The sequence below is a fragment of the Gracilinanus agilis genome, chromosome 2 (assembly GCF_016433145.1).
Source record: "Gracilinanus agilis isolate LMUSP501 chromosome 2, AgileGrace, whole genome shotgun sequence".
Classification (NCBI taxonomy): Eukaryota; Metazoa; Chordata; class Mammalia; order Didelphimorphia; family Didelphidae; genus Gracilinanus; species Gracilinanus agilis.
In genome coordinates this window covers 635,254,637-635,269,924 of record NC_058131.1, presented here as the reverse complement: position 1 = coordinate 635,269,924, position 15,288 = coordinate 635,254,637, and the positions used below count along the sequence as shown (strand labels likewise).

Genomic DNA, 15,288 nt, shown 5'->3' with positions numbered 1-15,288 from the left:
CAAAGGTTATGAACATTTAGACACTTAATTAGTATAATTCTAAATTGATTCCTAGAATCAGACTCATTCACAATTCTACCACCACTGCATTAGTGTGCCAGTATTGGCAATTTGCTGGCAAATTGAATTGGAGGCGAAACCTCAGGGTTGTTTTGATTTACATTTCTTTTATGACTGGAAGCATTCTTTCCTATGATTGTTGGTAATTTGAAATTCTTTTCTTGAGAATTGTTTGCTTATATCTTTTGACCTCATGTCTGGTGTGGTTTTTTGATCATCTTATTTCTGTTCCTTGTCCATATGTCTTACATTCATTGATAGTTTTAGTCACGTTTGACTCTTTTGACCCCATTTGAGGTTTTCTTGGCAAAGAGTGGCTTGCCATTTAGCTCATTTTATAGATAAAGAAACTGAGGCAAACAGGCTTAAATGACTTGCCCAGGGTCCCAAAGCTAGTAAAAGTCTGAGGTGGGATTTGAACTCAAGAAGATGAGTCTTCCCAGTTTCAAGTCCACCTACTGTCCTAATATCTTGGATACCTAATTCTTATTAGAGGTACTTGATACAAATATTTTTTCACATTAAATTCCTTACCTTCTTATTCTAGCTGCATTAATTTTGTTTATGCAAAAACTTCTTAATTTTATTTAATGAAAATTATTATCTTAAATATGAATTATCCCTTATTTAATTAAGAATTCATCTCTTACTTAAAGTTAAAAAAGGTAAAAGGTATATTTCTCTTTAATTTTTTATAACATGATCTTTAATAATCAGATCAGGTATACCTTTTAAATTATTTTAATGGAATATGGGTTAAGATGTTGGTCTAGGCTTAATTTCTGTCAGACTGCTGTTCAGATTTCCCAGTTATTATCAATAAGGGAGTTTTTTTCTAAGTAATATATTTTAAATATTTTGAGTTCTATCATTTTCTGATTCTCCTTTGTTTATTCTCTTCCATTTATTAACTTTTCAATTTGTTTAACTAACACAAAATACCTTTGATGACTGCAGCTTTGTAATGTTGCTTGAAGTCTGAAAATGCTACCCCCCTCCCACTTTATTCCTTCAATTTTTTTATAATTTTCTTTAATATTCTAGAGCTTTACTCTAAATTCTAAATGAATTTTATATCTAATAATTATTTTATAATAACAACTTTAAAATAATAATTATTTAATAATTAATGAATTTTATTATTATTTTCCCCTAGTGTTAAAAAGCATACCTTTGCTAATTCATTGGCAGAAAATTAAATCTACAAATGATCTCTGAAAATATTTTTGTTACATTGGCATAGCCCAGTTGAATCTCCTTCCCAATATTTTGCTTTACATTTTGAATAGAAATCCTTATAACTTACTTTAACATGAATGCATTTTCTTTTTAATGTCTAAGGGGTCATATAAGCAGATAGTTGCAAATCTTAGGGTATCTGAGGATATAGTTCTCCCTTAGTTGGAGTTCTCTCAAATATAATGGATATCTAATAAATCATGGGTTTAATTCAATATATTCCATTAGCAGATAGGGTTGAGCTCACTTCCTAAGAAGTCTTTGCAGAGTCTTAGGAAACCAGTTGGGACTTGGAGATAGTAGGAAGGTCAACAATTATTTGTTAAAGTGTAATTGTTGGTTACCTGGCTGAGGCACCTCAAGACCTGCAAATACAATTCCAGAAGAGAGTCTCCCTAGATTTTGTAGTAAAGCTAAGAACTGTTTCGTATAATCTAGGTTCTAAGTCCAAGGTATCCAGAATTGAAGGAAACTGTCATTTAGATCAATGACATAACAAGGATAACAGAGCCAGACTTAATTCTTAATTTGTTATTTTATTCATTTGGCAAATATTTATTAAATGTCTACTATGTGCAAGGCTTTATGGTATGTTCTTTCCATGCTTTCTGGATCTTGCAGTCCTAATCTTCACGTCATTTATAGGTGAGCACACATTAAGTATAATGTGGAAACCATAATGGGAAAGTCAAGTTAAGAGGGACTCAGAATACTAAGAAAATGTAAAGAAGGAGCAGATTCCTTTAGTCTTAGGGGACACAGAGAAATCATCATGGAGAAAATGTAATTTGAACTGGAACTGGAAAGACATGCAATAGTTTAGAGATGAGTATTCTTGACACAAGGAATATATGAGCAAACCCTCCCTAGAGGCTAGAAACTACAAGTAATGAAGATTGGATGTGAAATACAGGAGGACTGATAATGATAACAATAGTGGTAGCCTGCATTTATTGATCATGTTACTGAGACTTTAGGCTGGAGAATTTAGTCCATGTTTATTATGGTCAGGCTCCATCATTCCATAATACTATTTATCTGGTGCATAACCTTTGAGCCCATTTTACCATTCTGTATTGTGAATCTGCCAAGTATCTGTTCTTGGCACCTTAGACACATGCCCTTTGGCTTAATCATGAAACATTTACATGAGTTAAAAATGCCTACCTTTTTTGTGGCTCTGAGTCATTGAATGACAGAATGATTCTAAAATCATGTCGGTTTCCAGTGAACACTTGTTGATCATGCTAATGGTTATTCTTTAGCTGCCATATTTCTTCATACTTGATTGGAAAGTAAACATAGCATTCAAGCCCTCTATCTTTCCTCCTTCTCTCTTTCCCTTCCTGGTGTATAATGCTTAATACAATAAAACTTTAATAACTTTTATTATCATCATTTTAGGTACGAAATCAGCACTGGAGTCTTATCATGGAGAGTGTGGTGCCATCTGACAAAGGAAATTATACGTGTGTAGTCGAAAATGAATATGGATCCATCAACCACACATACCATCTTGATGTTGTTGGTAAGTATAATACTACCTGAATAGATAGCCCTAAATTATTCTTTTACCTCTTCTTTGTTGGGTTGAGCTTATTCTTTATTATCTTTTAAGGTTAATTTTTGATTGTTTTAATGGTGATTATTCTTTCCATTTATATTGTGATGGTTGTCATTGACTTTGAATATTTTACTTTATATAAGTTCAAAGAAGATTTTCTATGCTTCTCTGCGTCAATCATGTTCATTACTTCTTTTAGCACAGCAATACTCCATTACATTCATTTCCATGATTTGTTTAGACATCTTGCAATCAGAAGACATCTACTTCATTTCTGGAACTTGACTACTACAAAAAAGTGCTGACATAACTATTTTAGTGTATAGGAAGCCTTTCGTTTAATCTAGTTTGAGTAATTGAAAAGAATAAAGGATGGCTAGTTTTATGGATAGTTTAAAGAGAGATTATTATTATTTTTACTCCTTCCAAATACAGCTTCTTATTTGAGAAGACTACTTCTATTTTTTGACAATTTCTTATCCCCTGATTAGTCAAGTTTTATGTGCCCTCTGTACTATTCTTAGTTCCCATCTAGGGTAGGATGAGTATAGAGTAAAAAGTTCTGTCAGTTTAGAAACTGATATTAGTTAGACAAATGTTATTGGATGTCAGAAAAAATACAGAAGTAAAGGTTACTTCTTTTTTAGAATAAAAAAATACAACAAAAGGAAATATCATCTGTATTTGAGTAAAGGGTTGATACTATGGTAACTGCTGATAGATGAGGTTGCCACTAAAATTCCCTTCACTAGCTCTAGGATGAAAGTTGTTTTAGAACATAGATAGGGATCTTTCTTGCCACTGGAAGCAAACTGGTAGAGATTACCCATTTAGAATTGGAAAGACTCTAGACAGAATCTTGCTCAACTTCCTCATTTTGTAGATGGGGAAGCCAATGCTCCAGAAGATGAAAGACCAAGGAGTAGCAGACCTGCCACTCACATATAGATCTCATGATTCCTGGTCTACTGCCCATTGCACTGCACAGAGTCTATCTATCTACTCCGGCAGTTAACTTTGCTTTCCATTATTGGAGGTGATTACCTCATCGTGTAAGAAGATGCCAAACTTGTTAGAAATAGTGTAAAAGATGGAGGAATGGAAATCTAGTCCATGTTAGTATGCAAATGATCTTAGACTTCATAAAGGATGCAACATTCAATGCTATTCAGTTCTTAGGTTGTTATACTAAATATTAGCATTTCTTTTCCCTAGCTACTTAGTAGTAATTTACTTGAAGTAAAGAACCAAATTTTATATGTACCCATAGTATGGTTCACAAGAACTTTGGTAATAATAATGACTGATACTTATATTGAATTTTAAAGTCTGCAAAGCCCTTCATTTACATTATACATAGTTTCGACTTCACAGAGTGGTTTTGAAGTTCACAATTGGCATTATCATTCCCAGGATACAAATGACTGAGGTTCAGAGGGGTTGAATAATTTACCTATAGTTGCATAACTTTAAGTGAGTATAAATATAAATACTTGGGACTCTCAATCCACCTATTTCTTTTTAGCTAAAATACTTGTGAAATAATTCTGATAAAGAGATCTTGTGAGTTAATTGAAGATTAAGCAAAAATTGCAGTTGATGAAAATTATGAAAAATAAATTAGATCTAAAAATGTACGACTATACAGTCTCTATCTTGACTATAGTCTAGTGATCAATTTCATTTTAAATGACCCAGGGCCATCCTTTTAATCTCCAGAAGAAGATATGTTACTGTGGAAGCAGAAGATGTAAGAGATTAGGCTTCCACCAGTAACAAGGAAACTTTTTTGAATTGGTGGTTGTTTTACATGTAAAATAAGGCTGGCAGATTGTCTTCTATTTGCTTCAGAGATAGGAAAATATTTGGCTGTTTTTGGGCTCTAGATATTTGAGCTACATTTAATTGAAGTGTTTTTTTTTGTTTTGTTTTTTGTTTGTTTTTTACCATGCTCACCAGTAGGCAGTTGATAAATATTTGCTAAACTTAAGTGTTCATGGGGTGATCCTATTGTAAATAATCCAACGTACAGCCCTTGCTATTTGGAAAGCCCACCCATAGAGTATTGGGACTAATTGGAGAAGTAAATGGAAGTAGTGGTTTGGCCCCATTGCCATGGCTTGGCCATATAAGAAAACCCTTTCTAATGGCCGAAGCCTAGGAGCCTATTATAGCCATTTTTTTTGGTGAATTGAAGTGAAATTTTAGGTTACGGTGTCAGCAGAGTGGGTAACTGATCAATACAAAACGTTTTCCAGGCGTATTTTGGCCTCCCACCCCCTCCGTAATACATACCAACACATGTACATACTTGACTTTCATCATATGGAGGTCTTACCTGTGGTTTGTATTAGTTTAAAAAGGGGCGTATGTGTGTGTGTGTGCTGGGGGAGTGGGAATTGTGCTAAAGTTAGCCCCACTTAGTTTCAGTTAATTCAAAGGTTTTATTTTTTTCTTTTTGGCTGCTCTGAGACTTAATGTGAAATGTCTCATGTTTTCCCATGATTTTGACCACTTGGGTGTCAATAAGGGAGCAAGTTTTGGAAACACAGGTTCCCCCCCACCCTAACCCTTCTCCCTTCACAAAGATCTGTGTAGCACTTGGCTTGGTGATGTTTAATTTTGACAAACTGAAAGAAGAGTAACTAGTATTTAATTAGGTTACCTCAGGGCAAATGACTTAGAGCTTATTTTGGCATGAAGAATGAAGGAAAATAAATAAATAATAAAAAAGATTGGGGAATTATATCACTTTGAATTCTAATAACATATTCTGGGTGTGAAAATCAAGTGTTTATTTCTCATGTAAATTAAGTTCTTAGGTGGTATGTAGGAACTAAACATTAAAAACAAAAAATTTGAATTCTATCTTGGGAGCCAAATACTCATAGGATGGCATCCCTTCAAATTTGCACTTTCTCATGAACCTGCCAGTCCTTGGTTAATTGAAATCAGAGTTTTTCATGGGAGTTACCAGTTAACATTATCCTGCTTACTTAAGCCATTGTGTGAATTTTCATAACCAAGTTTTAGCTTTAGTTATTTTGTAGAACGTTTGAAAGGTTTTTTTTTCTTTCTGCATAAAATTCTGGCAGTTGTTCCATGAGATGCTGAGAAATTTCTTCTCGTTTTAGGATTTGTATTTGATTTGTGCTGCTGAATAATAAGATCGTTCACTTCAGAGTTAATCCACAGCAATCTGTCTTGTTGAAAAGAGCATGTGATTCTGTGGCATAATTCTGTGGTGTAATGTAGAGGGAGTTGGGAGTCTATGGAGTAAAGTAGAGAGAGGTCTGATGATGTCACAAACTTGGGAGATGTCCCAGCTAAACATGGGCCAATAATGACACAATGCTGGTTGGGAATAGCCATTAAAGCTCAACTCAAATAATTTTCCAAACCTTGAACCTTCTTTACATGTAGAAGCCAAATGTCACTGGAGTATAAGACGTTTTCAGTAAAGATGGAGGTGTGAAATACTCTCATCTTTGCTCAAAACCCTAGTAATTGCTTTGAGAGGCACTAATAAAATAAGGATTGAGTCAGCTAAATATTCTCATCTAGACTTTCAAAATTGGCAGGCAGTCATCTGAGTATCTCAGCAAGTGGGAACAAAAAGGATTCAAGTTCAAACGGCCAATTACCAGTGGTCCCCTCTGCCCATGTGGATACAGCCCAAATTTAATACATCCCCGTTTTGGGATGACTTTTTCAGCTACCTCTGTGTTTCACAGAGGGTCAAGGCCCTTTCCCAGTGAAAATGACAGCCCATTTTCTGCCCTGGTCCTTAAGTTTTGTTTTTGTTGCTATGATACTCAGATTTGCTATTCGGTTATCATGGGCCATCAGAATGGGTGAGATCTTTTTATTGAAATTCTTCCTTGGAAAAGCATTTACATCAGCACTATACTGTAAAAGCTGTATAATTTAAATGACATTCTCCTGTCCTGGAATTAAATAGCCTGCCATTGTTGAGAGCAAGGGATCAGTTTGTCGGAATCATCTTAATAGACTCACTTGAATCTCATTAAAATGGACATTAAAATGGCTATATTCAGCCATTTGCTCATAAGAAGAAATTATTGTGAAACTCCTGATTTCAGAAATTATGATAATTTAGAAATTCTCAGAAATAATGATATCTTGAAGTGGCAGTATAATATATAGCAGTAGGTAGTATATTTAGTACAATATATAGCAGAAGGCAGTATGATTATAGTTGTATGATAATAACAACATTGATTATTATTATAGCTACATATAGTCCTTTACTCTGGGTTAAGTGCTGTGCCCTGAGCTTTACAATTATTATCTTATTTGACATTCATAATAATCCTGGGAGGAAGGTGCCATTCCCCTCCCCCATTTTACAGATGAGGAAACTGAGGCAAACAGGTTTAAGTGACTCGTCTAGCTTACTATGCAGCTAATGAGAGTTGATGGCTGGACATGAACTCCAGGTCTTCTTGACTGCATCCACTATGCCAAACATTAAATAAATCATATAACCTTTTTAAGGCTCATTCTCCTCATCTTTAAAAAATGAGTGAGGTGTACCGGTGATGATGGGATTCCTTTGTACTCTAAAGTTCTGTGTCGATATGAGTTTTACAAGACAGTTTTGGAACAACTGTTAGATTCAACCAAAGGAGCCACAAGAAGATGAATGGGATCTCATATTCATGGATTGTATTATAGTTGCATTCTATTTCCCATACTTTGCCAAAGATAATGCGACTTTCTGAGGAATTCCACTCATCTTTGAGATCTTATAAACCTGGAAAGAAAAAGGAAGGAAGCAAAACCTCCTTTGCTCCAAATCAGTGGGTTTGTCAAAGGCAGTCATTTTTGAGACCTGTATTGGTTTAATTTTCTAGAAATTCATTTTCATCTGGGGAGAGATTTATTAAGTGACAGACACTGTCTTAATAGATACCTTAGGCTGTGCCTCATTTATGGCTGGGTGGAGGTTCACTGAGGCGTTACTGCCAGCCCCAACTTGCAGGCTGGCAGACCAGTATGTGGCTGTTGACTAGCCCTTGACATAAATATGCTGGAACTTGACATATTTACCTGAGTGCTGAGGGCCCTGGACATGATAGGACAAAGCCTGAGAGCATGAAGGAATCTGCACTGATGCTTGCCCTCAGGTATTTGTTAGGTTAAGAATGAAGAGCTTTTTTATTCTGAGCACTGATAAGCCTGACTGTGGATTTTACATCTGGCACTGGACTTTTGGCAACACCCTCAGAGGGAGAAGAAATTACGCAAATTGTTTAGTGCTCCGGGCTGTGTGCTGGTGCCTCCTCACCTAGGAAAACAAAGACTTTAGTGTGGTCCTTCTGTAGGGGGAAGATGGAGGGGAGGATATCCCCAAATACATAGCTTTAGAATTTGAACTTTGGATTTCTTTTTGGACAGGGGTCAAAAATCGTGTTTGTTTAAGTAAGTGAAGGAATCCCTGCGTTATTAGTTAATCGATGGGTTAGGTGAATATAGAATTTCTCAGAAGTATGATACTTCCTGCTGGATTGCTTTTGATGAAGGATTGGGTCCTTGTCCTGCTATCCATCATGGCACTGCCCTTGGGCATGGCTTTTTGTTTTCATTTTGACTAGTGATGAACATGATTATGTGGTTTCAGCTCTTGAACAGAATAACTATAATCATTCATTTCAAATACTTTTAAAAAATAAAACTAATGGCGTTGTTTTAATTTAAACTCTTTAAATTAAAAAATTAAATTGTTTGAATTTAAAAAATAAAACATGGGCTGTTAGAGAGCGATAGCATATAGACTGAAGGAGAAAACAACAGCTAACTTGGTATTAAATAAAAGTGGAGATTTACTTGTTGGGAACACCTGTCTCACAGTGTAGAAAGTTAACCATAAAGAAAAGGGGGACAGTCGTAACTAGGAAATCTGGAATAAATTCACTCCTCATCAAGACTGTAAAATCATGGCAGCAATGGATAATAAGAAAAGCTAACTTTTATGTAGTGCTTTTTATTATGTAAAGTGCTTTACAAATATTATCTCATTTGATCCTCAAACCAGCCCTGGGAGGTAGATGCTAATATTAAGCTCATTTTATGGATGGGGAAACTCAGGCTGATAGAAATTAAGTGAAATTATTCAGGATCACACAGCTGGGGGGAATGGCTCAGATTAAGAACCAGGCTCAGAGATGAGATGTGAAGTCCTGGGTTCAAATGGCACCTCAGATATTCCTAACTGTCTGACCTTGAACAAGTCACTTAACCCCCATTGCTTAGCCCTTACCACTCTTCTGCCTTGGGACCAATATACAGTATTGATTCTAAGATAGAAGGTAAGGGTTTAAGAAAAAAAAAAGGATCACACAATTAGTAAATATCTGAGACCAAATTTGAACTCAGATCTTTTCAGCTCCAGGTCCAGTGGGACATAGATGGGACATAGATGCCTCATGGGATAGGACATGTATTTATTTTGTATATGCATCTTGAATTGTCAAATGGGGGGGGGGAGAAGGTGAAGGGCTTCATAAATGTTTGCCAAATTTGTAGAATCCACATTCAAAGAAAGATCTGTGGAAGTAGAAATCCAGAAGAAAAACAACTGCTTGATCACATGGTTCAATGGGGATATGATTGGGGATGTAGACCTAAGTGATCACCTTAGTACAAATATTAATAATATGGAAATAGGTCTTGATCCATGACACATGTAAAACCCAGTGGAAGTGCTTGTTGGCTATAGGAGGGGGGTGGGAAGAGAGGAGGGAAAGAACATGAATCATGTAACCATGGAAAAATATTCTAAGTTAAAGAAATAAATTTTTTTTAAAAAATTGTGAAATAACTAGCTATTTAGGCCTTTAGTTTAAAAAACTTGTCTCTTTCTAACATAAGATCTATAGTATGTCATAAATCCTATAGACATATTTGCACTTAATGTTTTCTTTAATGCCATCACTTTCATAATCAAAAGAACTATGTAGACACTGAACTAACCCCTTTTAGAACACAGGGCATGGTAGGTGTTATACAGAAAAATTGAGTTAGCCTTCATCATGACACGTTGACTTCTAGTTTGTTTGCCTTGATGACACCCCAAAGAGATGGTAGGGTACAGGATAGATCATGGTAGTAGCATCAACATTTGAGCTTTTATGTGGGGGTAGAGCAAAATAAAGAATCAAAGCAGAGATTGGAGGTACAGATGAGCTCCAACTGACCAGTTTGGCGCTTACAATGATAATAAATATACAGCACTTTGTAAAATACTTCCCTTAAACAATATCCATGACTTAAGATACAAAAATATTATTTCCTCCATTTTATAAGTCAAGAAAGTGAGAATCAAAAAGTTTATTTAACTTGCTCATGGTCATGTAGCTAGGAAGTATTAGAGATATGACTTAAAACTAGACTCTACCCACTTGAGAAGCCCAGTGCTCTTTCCACTGTGTTTCTCAATGGAGAGAAAATGGTGAAGATGGTTATGAATCAGGACTTGCTGTTGGACTTATAACTTTCTTCCTTACTTCCCCAGATTTCCTCACCTATGGAATTACCAGCAAAGTCTGTAAGAATTCTTTGTATCCAAGAGATGTGCCTGAATCAATAAATCAGATTTTGCTCTTTCCACTTTGGCCCCCAATCTCCCACCAAAGCCCAGAGTCTCATGAAGGAATATATTGATCTTTTGGGAATGATAAATAATAGCTTTTATTCAGGCATGCATGCTCTCACTCTCAGAATTGGCTTCCCACCACGATTCTAAAATTTTTTCTTAAGCTCAATATCATTATATGTGATTTGAGGAGACTTTCTCAGGTTTGATTTTGTGAGGAGATAAATATAATTTCTTTAATAATTGTTTTATATTTTAAAAAAGAGCAAAAACAACATTAGAGGTCTAATAACATTAATAAAAACTCTAGCTATGTTTATCATAAAATATAGAGGATGTAAGAGTGATGACTGGCTCAGAACAATCTGGAAAGTTCAGCAAAGAAGATCCATCCTAGTCATTACCTTTAGCTTTCCTAGTGAATGTTTTGAAGTTTGAATTTCAATTCAGTTAACATTTATTAAGCAGGTAAGTCATAGAAAACTGTGTGTTAAGGATTAGGGAAGAGAGAAAATTCAGATAAAACATGCTGCCTTCTTTCATGGATGGAGTTTACCATCTTGCAAATGTGGTATAGTGAGTAGAAATAGCAAAGCTTATTAGGGGACTACCACAATATTAAAGTGAGTGGGAAGAAGGAACTTTATCTTTTTAGGGTGGTGGCAGTGGGGACAGAGAAGAGGGGATAAATATGTGAGGGATCATTGAGGAAGAATCTTCAGGACTTTGTAAACAGACTGGAATTTCACCACAGTCTGATTTAATCTCCTCACAATTTCTGAAGATGGAAGGCAGGATGATTAACTCTGACATCTCTTTAGCTTTTTATTTAATAAGTTAGAAATACTTCAGACTCCAGCTTCTAATCCCAAACCATATATATAGTCCTAGACAGGACTGAGTTTCTGTCCAGATATTAGTGATGAAGAAGAGGGAGCATCCAAATATAGTACTAAGGTTTCAAACCCCCAGATTCTTACTTGGAGATTTCATAGGGAATAAAGTGCCTCTAGAACAAAAGCAGGATTTATTTTCAGGGTTCAAGTTTTGTCTCAGGAAAAATGAAGGGGGTGGTGGTGGTGGTGGTTTGTAGGTTCTTAGTCTCCTTTTTTTATTTCAATCATTTTCTTGAAAAGCTTTTCATTGTTCTTTCTACTTCCTCCTCCCCCCACCTCTCACCAATGGGAGGCATTTCTTGTTTGCTCAGATGTGCTTAAAGCTTTTACCTCTGCATATACCATATCAGGGATAAAACAAGTTATCTGAGAGATTAGTGTGACAGACATTCCAGTCTTCTTTAAGCAAAGTAGCTTTTACAGTGGGGAAAGTGATGAAATGCACAGGGTGGCACTTAATAATAGGCTGTGCTGAGAATATTAGTCATTCCCTTGTATTGAAAGCGGAGAATTGAATACAAAAAAACATTCATGTTGTATGATGCTGAGTTTGATCGGTGGCGCCTCTGTGGTTTGGGTTTAAGCCTCTTCTTTACAAATTGTTTTCAAGAAAAAGAAAAACTTTTCGTCTTGTAACTTGGGGTGTGTTTAGTTTCACTTAAATTTTGGCTTTTCAACTCTTCTCCCTTTCTTGAATAAAACAACTCTGCAAACCCCAGTCCATAATCCGACATTCCTCCAAAATGTTTCATTGCAGAAGCAGGTGGCCCAGCGAGTTGCAGCCTCATAGAGTTACCAGGACGATATTGCTTTCAGCTGTGTTGTCCAGTCTCACTTCTGATGGGGAAGGATGGGTAGAGTGACATCGGGCTTTGACATCAGAGCAAACCCAGAGATGTCACAAGAGGAGAACTTGTGCAAAGCCTTTGCACTGGAGAGGAGGAAAGTCCTTGTTTAGTAAACGGACTTGAATATCATTGTCTGGCTTTGGGAAAGGCAGGTTTTTGAAGGTTCAAGGAATTGATCTATATTTCCTGCTTTTGCTGAAGCTTCAAGTGGTCCTTGCCATTGTATGTGTGTATATATATATATATATATATACACACACACACATACACGTAGATATTTTAACAAAGGAAAGAAAAGCAACTTTCAACATAAACTAGGCAAGACTTGGTCATCAAGATATCTATAAACACTTATTTAAGCTCATTAAAAAATTCAGAACAAAACAAAGAAGGATGGGAAAGAATGATAGCTTTGGGGCATTTTGACCCTTTGTGGTGGTATAAATAACCTGTCCTCCTTCTATGGTTCACAGAAGAAAAACCCAACTGACACACAACTGGTAGAAGCTATTTAATCCCTCACCAAATAATATTGTCTATGACGATAATTTGGAGAGGCACTTTGCCTACACCTGTTTAGTTCTTTCCAGTCTCCTGGAGACACCATCACCATGTCACTTTGCTTTTGCACATCATTGAACAAGCACAAAAGGATTAGTGGTGTTTTCCTTCTAGCATTTCATGTGGTGCGGCCCCTCGAAGCCATTTGGTTACTTTGGGGCTAGAAGCTTTAGTTTTCAGGAAAGAAAAATTATACTCTTCCCCCCTCCAACACTCACATCTACACACACAACCATATTCAAGTCTTTAACTTGGGCCCTTTGGTCTTCGCTATCTCTGTTGAGAATATGTATATTAAAAAGTATGTTGGAAGGTACTAGGCTTTTGAGAATGAAGTGATAATATTTAGGCAAAGGATGGAAAAAAAAAGAGGGAGCCAGAAATTAAAATACATAACTGGTAGGATAGAGGACTACATGGCCAAAAGCTCCTCCACAGGAATACTGTTTTCTTCTAATCATAACTGGTGCACCCTAGACTTTAGGGTAGAAATTTATAATTCAGAAGTAGAACCACACGATATAATTGAAAATGAATATATAGCTTTTAGTTTTTTTAGTCACCAAGGACTTTCCTTTGAAAAAAATTATTAATATTTTTATTTTCATGTCATCTTTAGTTCTGAATATACCACTCCTCTTCCTCTACTCATTGAGCCATTCCTTATATGAAAGAACTAAAGAGAAATTTTGGGGCGAGAATTGCAGCTTGGCAAAATTAACAAGGCCATCCATTTATGTGCAGTGCCCGACACTCGTGGTCTTCCACCTCTGCAAGGAAGGAAGGAGAAATCAGTGCATTTTCTCATTATTATAATGATGTAGTGTACCTTGAACCTTTTGGAAGCTTCCATTTTCTTTTCCTTTCTGTTTCCATTTCATCTTCCTCTTTTTTTCCCCCCACATGCTCCTAAATTTCATGTTCAGAGCCTGACACGTTCCACATAGGTAGAAAGACCAGCTGACTGGATTTAGCTTGTCCACTTTAAGCACAGGCGGTGGAACCTTGAAAAGGCAATGAACTCATTCTACTAATTGTAATTAGCGTGAGGTATTTAGCAGGTTATTGGCCTCCTTAAAACTTCAAAGTGCTTTGTTAGCCTGTCTCCTAATAGCCATGCTTAATACTGACTGGGTTAGTGCCCTATTCTGCAACAAAAGCAACCACCATCTCCTCTTTAAAGAAAACGAGGTGGAGCCTTTAAAAAAAAAATCTAGGTTGTTTTCACTTATCCTCAGCTCTTGAAATGTTCAGTTCTCTCCATCTTCTTTTAGTTGCTAAGAAACTGCCATTTTGAGAGAACTATAATTAAATTTTGATTTTAATTTCAGGAACAAGTAGGAAATGCTCACTGAGATGAATGGATGATTGAGGGCATTAAGCCTGTCTGTTTCCAAATCAACATGGGGAATTCAATGTGATTAGTGGCTCCAAGTATTTCACTGTCACAAGGGCGCAGCTTTTGAAATGTTCTTTTCCAACGAACGCAGATTAACTTTTTGGAAATACTAAGGAGCCCTGTGTAGGCTGGGCAGCTAGTTACCCTGAGCTGAATTAATTTATAGGTGTAATTTAAGAACCTCCTTATTCTTCTGGTCCCAGGGATGCAGTGTAATGTTTACTGACCTTGAAGACATTAAGCAACTTTGCTGTGGTGTACATTCGGTGACCTTTTACCAGTTGTGGCAAAAGTCGGGGGATTGTTATAAGCAAACATGTCATTATGTACAGAGTAGGAACGGAACGTTATACAATTCCAGTGGCCAGTCAAAAAGATGTATTCTTTGTCACTCAGGTATTTTTTCTCACAGCAATTACCTCTTGGAATGAAACAGACAAGGGTGACTTTTTCCCCGCTCTGCAATTTTGAGTTTGATTTTGGCATTCGGTGATAGTACTTCACTTTTCTCTTCAGACATTCTCCTCTCCCTTAAAATGAGATTTTCTGACAGCTAAAGCAAAATACCCATAAAACCACATTCTTAAAAAGGAGCCCTTAACATCTTCAATCTGTGTCTACTACAGATAGGCTTGAGCTTCATTCTAGTATTAAAATTATAAAACATATTATTTTAATTTTTATTCATTAAACTAATTAAATTAAATAAATAAAATAATTTATATATATTATATATGGCATATAATATAATAAATTAATTGAATTAAATAAAAATTTAATTAATATTATAAAATATTATATTATTAAAATTACAAACTTTTTAAGCCCCTAGTTACATATTTCATATTCTTTCCCTTTCCCCCAAACCCTCCTAAGCCCTTTTAGCTGATGTACAATTCCACTGGGTTTTACATGTATCATTGATCAAGACCTAATTCCATATTATTAATAGTTGGACTAGAATTATCGTTTAGTGTCTACATCCCCAATAATATCCCCATCAGCCCATGTATTCAAGCAGTTGTTTTTCCTCTGTGTTTCTACTCCCACAGTTCTTTCTCTGAATGTGGCTAGTTTTCCTTCTCATAAGTTCCTCAGCCTTG

The 15,288-nt window shown here is 35.9% G+C and overlaps 1 protein-coding gene across 1 annotated transcript in view; it reads left to right on the top strand.

Annotated features, from left to right (window-relative positions):
- FGFR2 (fibroblast growth factor receptor 2) overlaps positions 1-15,288 on the top strand; it is a 115,977-nt gene that overhangs the window by 51,054 nt on the left and 49,635 nt on the right. The window contains exons 5-7 of the mRNA XM_044660192.1: positions 2,704-2,827; positions 10,401-10,446; positions 14,467-14,581. Coding sequence (XP_044516127.1) covers positions 2,704-2,827; positions 10,401-10,446; positions 14,467-14,581 — 285 coding nt within the window. The remainder of the gene's footprint in view (positions 1-2,703; positions 2,828-10,400; positions 10,447-14,466; positions 14,582-15,288) is intronic.